The 13,801-nt window shown below is 48.1% G+C and overlaps 1 protein-coding gene across 2 annotated transcripts in view; it reads right to left on the reverse strand.

The window, feature by feature from the left end:
- PIH1D1 (PIH1 domain containing 1) overlaps positions 1 to 13,801 on the reverse strand; it is an 80,947-nt gene that overhangs the window by 36,817 nt on the left and 30,329 nt on the right. For both annotated transcript variants that reach the window (XM_077457010.1, XM_077457009.1), the window contains exon 7: positions 9,041 to 9,137. In XM_077457010.1, coding sequence (XP_077313136.1) covers positions 9,041 to 9,137 — 97 coding nt within the window. The remainder of the gene's footprint in view (positions 1 to 9,040; positions 9,138 to 13,801) is intronic.

Raw genomic sequence — 13,801 nt, forward strand, 5'->3', positions numbered from 1 at the left:
CCCTGCCATTAGGAGAACTAGGCAAAATTGTTACACAACACACATAACTTTCAGCTCAGGCGGACCCTGTGCCAAGCAACCCTTCCCACTGCACCCAGCAGACTCAGTACGTCAACAAGCAGTATAACAGAGAAAATGAGGGGTGGGTGCTGTGTCGGTCGGTGAATTACAGAGAAAAGGATTTTCACGGTGAGTACATAAATCCTATTTTCTCTTATATTCACCGACCGACACAGCTCCTCTCTAACTAAATGGGACATCCCCAAGCAGTGCCAAATGAGGGGGTGGGGAAAAACAGCATTAAAACTTCATCCACCATAGCAAGTGGGAACTAGTGAAACTAAACCCACAAAAAAAAAAAAAAAAAAAAAAAAAAAAAAAAAGCAGTGTATGGAAAAAACACACCGCCATAACCGGGTATTCTCAACGGGAGAAATCTCAACACCGCAACCCAATTGCGGAAGTAATGCAACAGTGCATTAACAAAACAGTACTGCGTTTTTAATCGAAAAACCATGAAAAAAAGCTCAATTGCAACTACACGGCTGCCTGCAAAACTTTGCGGCCAAAACAAGCATCAGCCGATGCACTGACGCCTACCTTGTAGAACTTAGTAAACGTATGGACAGGCGACCAGGTCGCCGCATTACGCACCTGAGCGACAGACGCTTGGTGTCGGAAGGCCCAAGATGTTGCAATTGCTCTTGTAGATTGGGCCTTGACAGGAAAGGGGGGGGGGGGCACTTGCCCCTTCAAGGCGTAGGCTTGGACTACAATCTGTCTGATCCACCTGAAAATGGTGGCCGACGAGACCGCCATGCCTTTCTTTTGACCAGCCACCGAAACAAACAGCGAGTCTGACTTCCGAAAGGGAGCCGTGGCAGACAAGTACACTTTCAGAGCTCTAACAACATTGAGAGCCTGAAGGGCCACCTCTTTGGGGTGCTTCGGCTTAGGACACAACGATGGTAATACAATGTCCTCATTGCTATGAAAGGCCGAGACCACGTTCGGAAGGAAAAGATGGTCGCGGACGCAACACCACCTTATCCCTCTGGATGACCAGATAAGGTGACTTGCAAGACAAGGCCGCCAATTCCGAAACCCTCCTGGCTGATGTGATGGCCACTAGAAAAAAACACTTTCTGTGAAAGGGTCAACAGGGGAATCTCCCTGATATTCTCAAACGGCGGCTTCTGAAGTGCTGCCAACACCAGGTTCAAATGCCCCAGAGGTAACGGTGGGCGCACCGGAGGGACTACATGTCGCACCCCCTGAACAAAGGTACTCACTAATGAGCGAGACGCCAGGGGTCACTGAAAAAAATAAAAAATAAAAAAAGACAGCCAGGGCTGAAATTTGGCCCTTAATGGTGCTCAAGGCCAATTTCTGGTCTACTCCTTGCTGAAGAAACAGCAGGATCCTGGATATAGAAAAGGAGCGCGGATGCCACCCTTGCTCCTCACACATGGAGATGTAGGCCCTCCAGGTACAATGGTATATCTTCTGTGAAGAAGATTTCCACGCCCTTAGCATAGTTGGAATCACAGAGTCCGACAGATCCCGGTTCCTCAGCACTTGGCTCTCAACAGCCATGCCGTTAAAGCCAGCGATGGTAAAGCAGGGTGAAAGATTGGACCTCGAGATAGGAGGTCCCCTCGCAGCGGCAGTTGCCAGGGAGCGTCTGCTACCAGGACACACCAGGTGCGCGTACCAGGGCCGCTGAGGCCAATCTGGGGCAATCAGGATTACTGGGATCCCCTCGGCTTCCACTCTGCGAAGCAGACGTGGCAACAGTTTTAGCTGGTACTGATCCCACGGAGCCACCAGCGTGTCTGACGCGTCCGCTCATGGATCTCTTGTCCTGGACAGGAACCTCGGCACCTTCCGTTTGAGACGGGAGGCCAATAGATCCACATCTGGTGTGCCCCATTTCAGGCACAGCAGCTTGAATGTAAGATTACCCTCGCGCCACAGTAATTATAGAAAAAGGAAAGTACACAAAATTTATAAAAAAACAAAAAGGATTATGGTTGCAGCAAAGCACCGACAGGGGTTCAAACCCTCCCCTGAGTGAGTGAAATCTAAATGTATAAAGTGGTGTTGCGCTCCTTAATTAACTATGTCAATCAATATGTGAAGTACACAGTGTACAAAAATTTTAAAGTGAATATTCCTACAAACGCTTAACTATAAACACATAATTTAACATCCAAAAAGTGCATTAAGTGCATTTAGGTGCCAGGATAGGTATATAATATATCTCAATCTAAAGTGCACAGATTGCAGTGATAGCAGGATCTACAGCGTGACTAAACGCTTGATAATATAATGTCCAAAGGTGCAGCAGGGAAAAAAATAAAGCAATAGAAATATATAAGAAATCTAAAAAAATTATATAAAGTATATTCCACAGTCCATATTAACTCATGCACTGAAAAAAATCCACTCTGTGTGCAAATATCTGATAATCCCGTGAGTGAATCGTTATTCCATAGGTGATAACGTGCAAGATGTCCACACACTGGTAGCAATGGCTACCTTACTGCTGTAAGGTAACAGCATATATCCTTTTAAGCAGGTGGTAGATGTAACCAGCAATGGGTGCCCCCCTCTCTAGGTCCTCAGTCACAGGTAGCATATACATCCATAGGAGAAGAGAAAACGCTAATAGTGAAGTATGTAATGTAATCCGAACTTTATTTTAAAAGGACATAGTCCAGGGTACTCACATTTTAGCATAAACCATGAATGCAGAAAAAACTTTACACGAAGCGACAGCATCAAACGAACGAGCAGGTAGTGTGTACTACGACCGTCACTTCCGGTATCCTCCTAGTCCAATCCTACGCGTATCGTCACTTGGACATGTGGCTTCATCAGGGAAAGGATTCCCAGTGACGATACGCGTAGGATTGGACTAGGAGGATACCGGAAGTGACGGTCGTAGTACACACTACCTGCTCGTTCGTTTGATGCTGTCGCTTCGTGTAAAGTTTTTTCTGCATTCATGGTTTATGCTAAAATGTGAGTACCCTGGACTATGTCCTTTTAAAATAAAGTTCGGATTACATTACATACTTCACTATTAGCGTTTTCTCTTCTCCTATGGATGTATATGCTACCTGTGACTGAGGACCTAGAGAGGGGGGCACCCATTGCTGGTTACATCTACCACCTGCTTAAAAGGATATATGCTGTTACCTTACAGCAGTAAGGTAAGGTAGCCATTGCTACCAGTGTGTGGACACCTTGCACGTTATCACCTATGGAATAACGATTCACTCACGGGATTATCAGATATTTGCACACAGAGTGGATTTTTTTCAGTGCATGAGTTAATATGGACTGTGGAATATACTTTATATAATTTTTTTAGATTTCTTGTATATTTCTATTGCTTTATTTTTTTCCCTGCTGCACCTTTGGACATTATATTATCAAGCGTTTAGTCACGCTGTAGATCCTGCTATCACTGCAATCTGTGCACTTTAGATTGAGATATATTATATACCTATCCTGGCACCTAAATGCACTTTACTTAATGCACTTTTTGGATGTTAAATTATGTGTTTATAGTTAAGCGTTTGTAGGAATATTCACTTTTAAATTTTTGTACACTGTGTACTTCACATATTGATTGACATAGTTAATTAAGGAGCGCAACACCACTTTATACATTTAGATTTCACAGCAGCTTGAATATCTCTGGATGCAACGCCCACTCTCCTGGGTACAGCATCTGCCAACTCAGATAATCCGCCTGCCAATTTTCCACCTCCGGGATGTAAATGGCTGACAGAGCCGTAATGTGTCACTCTGCCCATCGAAGTATGTGAGCGACCTCACGAACAGCGGCTGAGCTTCTTGTTCCCCCTTGGTGATTTATGTATGCCACAGCCGTGGCGTTGTCTGAGTGTATCCTGGTCGGACGGCCTTGAAGACACGTCCACCATGTGTGGAGGCACAGCCTGATCGCCCTCAATTCTAGCAGGTTGATCGGCAACTTGGATTTGTCCATCGACCAGAGGCCCTGAGCTGACTGAATCCCCATTACTCCACCCTAGCCTGATAGACTGGCGTCCGTAGTGATCACTGTCCATTTTAGAGGAAGGAACGATTTTCCGGACTGAATCACCAGATCAGGGTGTCCCTGACTGGCTGGCTCACCTGGATCTGCCGATCCAGGAACAAAGGAGATTTGTCCCGTTTTGTCAAGATCTCCTTCTGCAGGACTCTGGTGTGGAACTGGGCATAAGGTACTGCCTCGAAAGAGGCTACCATGAGCCCCAGTACTCACATGCAAATGCGGAGCGACGACCACTTGCGGTTCATCAGAAGTTTGACCACAGATCTGAGATTCTGCAACTTGTCCGAGGGAAGAAAGACCCTCGCTACCCTGGAGTCCAATAGTAAGCCTAGGTACTCCAGACGCTAAGTCGGCACAATCACTGACTTTAGGTTCAACAGCCACCCAAATTTTCGCAGTGTCTGCATGGTGATCGTCACATCCTCCTCTAATTCTGAGGCGGAAGATGCTCTCAGGAGCATCGTCCAGGTAACCCACGATCGCGATCCCACGTTGCCTCAGCAACGCCAATACTGGAGCCAGAACTTTGGTAAAAGCTCGGGGGGGCTGATCCCAGTCCATAAGGAAGAGCTACAAACTGGTAGTGGGCTTCCAACTGCAGACATTTTTGATGCCGAAGGCGTATGGGTATGTGCAGGTACGCATCCTGGATGTCCAAGGACACCAGGTAGTCCCCTTGATGGAGTGCAGCGACTACTGAGCGAACTGATTCCATTCTGAACCTCTGCACTTTTACAAAGTGATTGAAGGCTTTCAAGTCCAAGATCGGACGTACCCCTTCCTTCTTGGGAACCACAAACAGATTTGAGTAGAACCCCTGGAAGCGCTCTGATTCTGGAACCGGTACAATCATCCCCTGATTCAGCAAGTCCCTCACCGTCCCTAACAGAGCCTCCCGGCGAACCGGGGACACGGGTATGCTGGAGGAAGAATCGGTTTGGCGGCAAAGAGAGAAACTATCTTGTATTCTGTGGAAATCAGATCACAGACCCATTGGTTGGATAACCGGGAGGTCCAACGGGCTGCAAACTCCCGAAGACGACCCCCCACCCGATAAGTGGGTGGGGGCAAACCTTCATGTGGTAGCACTTTTGGTCACAGGCTTGTTAGGCTTTCGGTTCCAGGGACACTTCTGACCGTCCGTGGGCGTCCTGTCGGGCTGGGGGCATTTTACCGAAGCACCAGGCAGACGAAAAAGCCGCTTGTGAGCCAAAAAAAAAAAAGGGCCCTTGCCTGCGGCGAGGCTCCTTAGCCTTCCTGGCCTGTGGGAGTAGAGTACTCTTACCACCAGTGGCATTTTTAATAATGTCATCCAACGAGGCTCCAAAGATCCGCTTGCCAAGGGAAGATCCGTCAGGGCTTTCTTGGATGCCTGGTCAGCAGACCAGCATTTTAGCTAAATTAGGCGCCTCAGCACCACAGCTGACACTGAAGCCTTGGATAACAGAGGGAGAGTATCCAGGGCCGCGTCACAATTGTACTTAAGGCCTTGCACTAGTTGGTCTGCTAGCTCCACGCAGACAGGGGAGGCGTTCTGTTCTGCCAATTTGTGGTGCAAAAGTTTTGCCTACTCAGTCAGTGTCTGTGACACCAGTGCGGATGCCAATAAAGGTCGCACGGCTGACCCCACAACAGTAAACAAGGAACAAGCCAACGCCTCCGCCTTCCGGTCCGCGGGATCCTTGAATGCAGGAGTCCCCTCAACAGGGATCGTGGTTGCTTTATTTAACCTAGATACAGGTGGTCTACGACCGGAGGAACAGACCACTTTTTAAGAAGGCTTTCCTCAAATGGGAAACGCACTGCCAAATTTTTGGGGACCGAAAAGGTCCGTTGTGGCGACCTCATTCCCTGTAGATAAATTTGTCAAAGTCAAATATGGGAACACCTGTCAGGAACCACGAAACAGACAGAGACAGAAATAAAAAAGATAAATAGGAAAAAGCGTAGTCAAGCAAGCTAGAGTCCAGAAGCCAGATTGGGTAGTCAGCCAGTCCAAAGTTCATAAGCCAGATCAGCTAATCAGCCAGTCCAGACGTCAGGAATCCATGGAGAGCAAGTGCAAGCAGGATAGAAGCCCGGAGGGATGTTAACAAGCCAGTCTTGAAACAACAGCAGGATATAATTTCTAGAGATGTGACCAAACGTGAAGGCAAAGGAGAAATGAGCTGGAAGACATATATAGGCAGGCCAGACGAGCATCATCGGGAACAGCTGCTAACTGAATAGAGAGAAGAGAGCTGGCAATTAGCCGACAGCTGAGCGGCCAGCCCAGAGGAGGAAGGGCTAAGCCAGCCCTGACAACACCTTAGGTAAACATGCTGTCTTGCGGGACCCAAAAGGGACAGGTACATCAGCAGAGGGATGCGCTGGCTCCTGTATCTTCAGGGTATCACGCACAGCTGTGATAAGTGCCCCAACTAGCGCTTTATCGCGCACGGACCCAGACGGGGAATCATCCTCAATGATGAACGGTCCTGGTCAGCCAAGTCTGATAGGTCAGAGCAGGGGTCACCAGCCGCAGCAGGGCCAGAGTCTGCATCAGAGCTCTCCCCAGAGGACGGGGGGGGGGGGGGCATGGGCCTCTTACGTGCACCCTTCCTACCACGTACCGCCCCTATCTTTGCAACAAAAGCGCCAAGGACCGCCGTCAGGGTGCCCATGTGCACCGCACCATCCACAGGTGACCCGGTTGCAATAGCCTGGATTTCAGGGGAAGAAACACAAGTTTCTGAAGCCATGCTGACCCTAGCCTGTCTGCCACCTGCAAGGGGACTTAGGTCAGTGAAGGTCCCACCCTTGTGCTGCCGCCGCGAGGGGGGGGTAACTTATGACTAGACTCACCACCCTGGGGCCTCTGATTGCCACTAACAGTGCCTGTAGTCCCTAGGAGGTTCCCAGTTGCAGAGAGGAGAAAACTGTGTCAGCAGTAGCTGCTTATAAACAGCGGTGAAACGTTCTGCAGAGCTAGCTTCAGCGTTCAGCAAGGAGCCTTCCAGCGTCCTGTACACACAGTGGACACAGGAAACAGCAAGTGAGAGTACATGTAATGCTGCCACAAGAGAACTGCGGCGAAAAGAGTGCTCAGGCTTTAAGAAAATGGCCGCCAACGTAACTAATAGGAGATTCTAAAGAAGATGGCTGCTGAAGCTCACAAGGGGAATACAACCTTTTCCACATCCAAGATGGCTGCCAGACAGCACCATGCGGTGACAGAACAAACCTACAATGCTGCCTGCCTACAGCCAGAACAACCTCCGCAGACCCTTTTGGGACCCCCCAGACTGGGACCAGGACCAAGGCCAGCCGCATAGAGCCCCCACAGGTGAGAATCCAGTGAACACACACACACACACACACACACACACACCACCCGCAGAACATGCAGCCACCCCCCTCAGAGGGAGATAGGGACTTGGGAGAGAAGATAGGGAGGTGAGGTGTCCCCCGAATCGACCCCCCAGGGAATGCCCAGCTGCTCACCCCCCCGAAGCAGGGAGAGCTGTACTTACCAGTCCTGAAGAGCTGGGAGACATAACATCACAGACCTACTCCTGCGCAGTTACAGGGTAGCTGATGGCCCGGTATACTGTGATCCAGACAGCAGTAGCCCGGTCATATGTATACCCCGGAGCATTGAAGCTCACCGACCACCTCTGGAGCTGAGGTATGTCATGGCCTCCTGAGCCTCAGCTGCGGCCTGCACACGCTCGATGGCCGGACTGGGGAGACTACAAAGATGTCATTAACCAGCCTGTCGCCGGCAGTTGACAAATGATCCTGGGATCTTCTATCTTGCGCAAAAAAAACATCAAACATGCACCAAAAGAATGGACCACAAGGGTCCGCAGGGTTCCTAGGTCATTCTCCTTACTAGGCAAAATAAAAACCGAGTCTGCTGGGTGCAGTGGGGAGTGTTGCTTAGCCCAGGGTCCGCCCCCTGGGGCGAGGCTGAAAGTTGTGTTTATTATGTAACAATTTTGCCCAGTTCTCCTAATGGCAGGCTAAACAACCATTTAGTTACAGAGAGGAGCTGTGTCGGTCGGTGAATATAAGAGAAATTACGTTTACGTTTCCTTTCGAAACCCGGGAGGAGCATCGGTGCATGTGGGCATTTGCGTTTGCAGTATCTTGGCTGTGGGTGCCCGGAGGAGAGAAGGAAAACGAAGATTGTGGCGGAGTTCTCTCACAGACGTCCGCTCAGTGCGCAATCTTTGCCTCGCCCTCTCCCTTTAATCTTTAAAGCGGGAGTCCGCTTTTTTTTTTTTTTTTTTTTAAAGCCAGCAGCTACAAATACTGCAGCTGCTGACTTTTAAAATAGTGACACTTACCTGTCCAGCGCGCCCGCGATGTCGGCACCCAAAGCCGATCTCTAGATCGTCTCTCGGGTGCTGCCGCCGCCATCTTGGGTATGGGAATCAGGAAGTGGAGCCTTTCGGCTTCATTTCCCGGTTCCCTACTGCGCATGCGTGAGTCGCGCTGCGCAATAAGGATGGACCTGCTGCCTCTGGGATCTGTGTGTTTCCAGGCAGGCAGCGGGGGACTTTCGGAAAGGGGCGTAATCTACGCCCCTTTCCGCAGAGAGCCATCCCGGAAGTGGGTGCAGATACCTGTACTGTACAGGTACCTGCACCCCCTCCCCCCTGAAAGGTGCCAATTGTGGCGCCGGAGGGGGGGGGGGGAGGATTCCAATGAGCGGAAGGTCCACTTTAGGGTGGACCTCCGCTTTAAACAAAGTTTTGATTTGAGTTTTTTTTACTTTTGTTTACAATTGAAATTTTCTTTTAAGATCAAAACAATATTATTTTAATCAATTGTCGCAGGGCCCTTAAACGACGTGAGGCCCATAGGTCAGTACCTACTATGCCTATTTGGGAATTCAACATTGATTGCTTGTATGAATTGTAACCCTTAACATGCAGTATCAATATAAGCATTTTAGGAGCCTACTTTGGATCCATCTCTTGAATCATAGGTTTGGAAGTTGTTCTTATATTTTGATCGAATATCGATCCCATGAACTTTCGATTTTTCAGCATTCGCCATTCTGTAAGAGACAGGGGAAGGTTTTTAATTTATTCATTTTTATATTTTAAGAGAACACATCACAGGAATCAACAGATCACTTGGTAGCGTTACCGAACAACATTACTACTTTGAAGAAAAAGAAACATTGCTTTCTTGAGAAAAAAAATGTAACAATATAAATTGCAAGCTATACAGAGAAAGTTTAAAAATAAATAAAAATAAAAAAATAAACTTATACTAATATCTCAAATATGTTAGAATTCCGAAGCATTCAGAGCCAAGAGTTATGGAGTTCGCGAGGCATATTTTATCTGCACCATCTGGTGTCCGATGGTAACCTTAAGTTCTTTAACCTCCCTGGCGGTATGATTAGTTCTGATTTTAGGTGCTGAAAGCAGTACAATTATTTTGCATGGAAATTTGGCGTTTTATATTGTAGGCCTGTAATTCTTAGGAATAACTCTCTTAAATCTGTTCTAACCAGAGTCTAGCAGACATCCCGGGTATGATAAAGTTTATAATATAATAAATAATAATAATAAAAATTATTTAATAATGTAATCAAATCCAAAAACACTGAAATTTGCTCATTTGCAGAATTGTCGCTGTCATTAGATTTAGTGTTTGATGTCGAATTTCCCCACAAATCGCTATTGCTCAATTCTGCAAGTGATTATAATTATCACCGTTTTCTAGTTGGTCTAAAATCACTTTTGACATAAAGGGACAGTTTTTGGTTGCTATGGGCAATCTCCAAATTTCAGGCAGAATAAAAAAAAACAGTATTTATTTTATAAAAGTGCATGCAGGGCACTGGACAGACCACTAGGGACAAAGGGGGTGTGTAATTTTTGTATACAGTACTGTAATCTGCAAGATTACAGTACTGTGTTTTGTGTGTGTTTTTACTTTTTTGAATTTGGCGCCGATCTCCGCTCCGCCGTAACGTCGCAGGGAACGGAGCTCGGTGGCACTCGGGCACTGTGTGAATCGAGCGGAGGACAGCTCGATCACACAGCGCAGAGGACATCACTGGATCCAGGGGACAAGGTAAGCAAGTCTCCCTGTATCCAGCGATGCGATCCCCAGTCTGGCTCGGGGTTACCGCTTACGGTACTGAAATCCCAGCCTGAGCCAGACTCGGGATCACCGCCAGGGAGGTTAACAAACGTAGGGAAGACTTCACTCCAGAACAGCATGCTTTTTCGTTTTTTACAGGTCCGTCATGCCATCCAGGCACAATTTCCACAGTAGTCCTACCCGCAACCCACTCCCAACCCCATCATGGCCATAGCTAGAAGCACAGACCTAAAAGGCCTTATTTCATCATACTATAGCATGTTGTCCACCCCAGTATCCAGCAAAATTGCATATGCTCCGAAACCACATTGGGAGAGGGACCTGGGCCCTCTTGAGGAAGGAGAATGGGAGGAGGCGCTTGAGACATGTAGGGAGGCATCCCCCAGGTTGTCAGATAGATTGGCTCAGATATATATCCTACACAGGGCCTACCTTACCCCCCTTAGAGTGGCGAGATATAGGAAGAAGCAATCCATCAGATGTCCAGTGTGCAGTGCAGAGACAGGCACGTTCTTCCACCTTATATGGTCCAGCCCAAGGATACAGGTGTTTTGGAGGCAGGTAGTGATCTTTTTACATGATTGCTTAGGATCTAACCCTACAGGCAATCCCATGCTATGTCTCCTAGGTATCTTTCCAGAGGTACTTGACAGACATACTAAAATATTCCTACAGGAAACGGTTTTCAGCACGAAAACTTAATCGCCAGGAAATGGATGAGGCCAATACCTCCAACACTGACAGACACTGACAGAGTGGAAGATAGAAATTAATGTGACTTTACCATATAAAAAGTGCATCTACACCAACAGAGGATGCCCAACTAAATATAATAAAAAGGTATGGGACCGCTGGCTCAATGACTCTGAAACCTGTACGTAATTTCAGGAAAGACCCCTCCTCGCATGACTAGATAAGAATGCCGATAAGGTAATTTTACTGATCTGAATGACAAATGTGATATAATCATATTCATAATTAAATAATGACTGTCGACTGAAAAGTATGATGCATTGTATCTGTCACCCTCTGTAAATTTCTTCAAGCTGTAATACCCCTTGAACCTTTCCACATTTTGTCGTCATGTTACAACACAAAAAAATATATAAATTAAAAAAAAGGGATTTTTGGACTCACCGTAAAATCCTTCTCTGAAGTTCATTGACGGACAAAGCTCCTTCAATTCTTGACCTTAGGGATGTCAAAAAAAAAACGAGGCTTGGTAACAGCAAAACAACTTCACCCACAACAGAAGGAACACCTCAACAGAGGAGTTGTCATCTTAAACAGCCACCAACTGCCAACAGCAGCCAACTTATGCATCAAAAGGTGCGTTTTACAACAAACTTGTAAATTGCAACCTTGCACAGCCACCTTGTGGCTAAACCAAGCATCCGAAGATGTGCTTACGTCAACTTTGTAGAATTTTGTGAAACAATGGATGACCAAATCGCCGCCTTACACACCTGGGGGACAGATGCTTGATTTCAGAAAGCCCAGGAGGTTCCAATTCCTCTGGTGGAATGAGCCATGACAGGAAAAGGGGGCAACTGCCCCTTTAAGGCATAGGCCTGAACCACGATCTGCCTGATCCAAGAAATGGTGGACAAGGAGACCGCCAAACCTTTTTTTGGAACAGCCACTGAGACAAACAGAGTCTGACTTTCGGAAAGAAGCCGTAGCAGACAAAATACACCCGTAGAGCCCGGACCACGTCCAGGGAATGTAAGGCAACCTCTTTCGGGTGTGTCGGCTTAGGACATAAGGATGGTAACATGATGTCCTCATTTAGATGGAATGCTGAAACCCATCTTTGGAAGCAAATAGGGCTGCGGACGTACCACCGCCTTATCCTTGTGGATGACCAGGTAGGGAGACTTGCATGACAAGGCCGCCAACTCAGAAACCCTCCTGAAAGATGTAAGCCACTAGAAAGACTACTTTCTGAGAATGAGAACATTAGGGAGATCCCCTTGTTAATTCGAACAGTGGTTTCTGAAGTGCCCATAGCACCAGATTCAGATCCCATGGAGGCAACGGTGGTCGAACCGGAGGGTCTACGTGTCGAACCCCTTACACAAAAGTACTCACCAATGTGCGAGTCACCAAGGGACGTTGGAAAAAAGACAGCCAAGCCTTATAGGTGTCCCTTGATGTTGCTTAAGGCAAGTTTCTGATCCACGCCTCGCTGCAAAAAACAGCAGGATCCTGGAAACTGAGTATGTGCGTGGACGGCACCCCATCTCCTCACACATGGAGATATAAGCCTTTCATGTACTATGGTAAATCTTTTGAGAAGATGACTTCCGTGCCCTCAGCATAGTGGAAATTACCGAGTCTGACAGACCTCGGCCCCTTAGTAACTGGTTTTCAACAGCCAGGCCATTAAAACCAGCCATGGTAAAGCAGGATGAAGTATCGGACCTTGCAATAGAAGGTCTTCTCTCATCGGCAATCGCCAAGGAACATCCGCCACCAGTCGTACTAGGTCGGCATACCAAGGACGTTGAGGCCAATCTGGGGCAATCAATCTCCGGAATCCCTTCGCCCTCCACTCTGCGCAGTAGATATGGTAGAAGTTTGAGGGGGGGGGGGGGGGCAGGCGGCATAAATCAGCCAATAATTCCCCCACAGAGCCACCAATACGTCTGACGCATCCACCCAGGGGTCTCTTGTCCTGGACACAAACCTCTGCACCTTCTGATTGAGCCGAGAGGCCAAGAGGTCCACATCCGGTGTGCCCCACCTTAGGCAAAGGAGCCGGAATACCTCCGGATTTAACGACCATTCCCCTGGGTCCAGCATCTGACGACTTAGGTAGTCTGCCTGTCAGTTTTCTACGCCCGGAATGTAGAAGGCTGACAGGGCCGGCACGTGCCGCTGTGCCCACTGGAGGATGTGAGCGACCTCCCATGCTGCGGCCGAGCTCCTCGTTCCCCCTTTATGGTTGACATATGCCACTGCCGTGGAGTTGTCCGAATGGATCCTGACCGGATGCCCCTGTAGCCTCCTGGACCATGTGGAGAGGCACCATCTGATCGCACGAGGCTCAAGCACATTGATTGGTCGCGGGAAGAACCCCAACTGCCGGAGGCCCTGGGCTGACTGTATGCCCAAACCCCTACCCCCAACCGGTCAGGCTGGCGTCCGTTGTGAACACCGTCCAATGGAGAGAAAGGAACGATCTCCTGGTCCGAAGGGCCGGAGATCTCAGCCGCCAGAGAAGGGAATCCCTGACTAACTGGCTCACCCGAATTTGACAATCCAGGAATAATGAAGATTTGTTCAATTTTGACAAAATCTCCTTCTGCAAGACTCAAGTGTAAAATTTAGCGTACGGTAACACCTTTAAAGTGGCTACCATGAGGCCCAGAACTTGCATGCAGAAGCACAGCGACGACCATCTGCAGTTCACCAACAACTTCCCTGCAGCTTGAAGAGTCTGCAGCTTGTCTGAAGGGAGAAAACTCTCGCTTCTGAAGAGTCCAACAGTAAGCCCAGGTACTCCAGGTTTTGAGTCGGCACTAACACCGACTTCTTTAGGTTCAGTACACAACCAAACTCCCGGAGGGTCTGCATAGTGATCGCAACATCCTCCCTTGA

This window comes from Lithobates pipiens, unplaced genomic scaffold (assembly GCF_037356315.1).
Source record: "Lithobates pipiens isolate NorthernLeopardFrog02 unplaced genomic scaffold, aLitPip1_a1.2 Scaffold_27, whole genome shotgun sequence".
Lineage (NCBI taxonomy): Eukaryota > Metazoa > Chordata > Amphibia > Anura > Ranidae > Lithobates > Lithobates pipiens.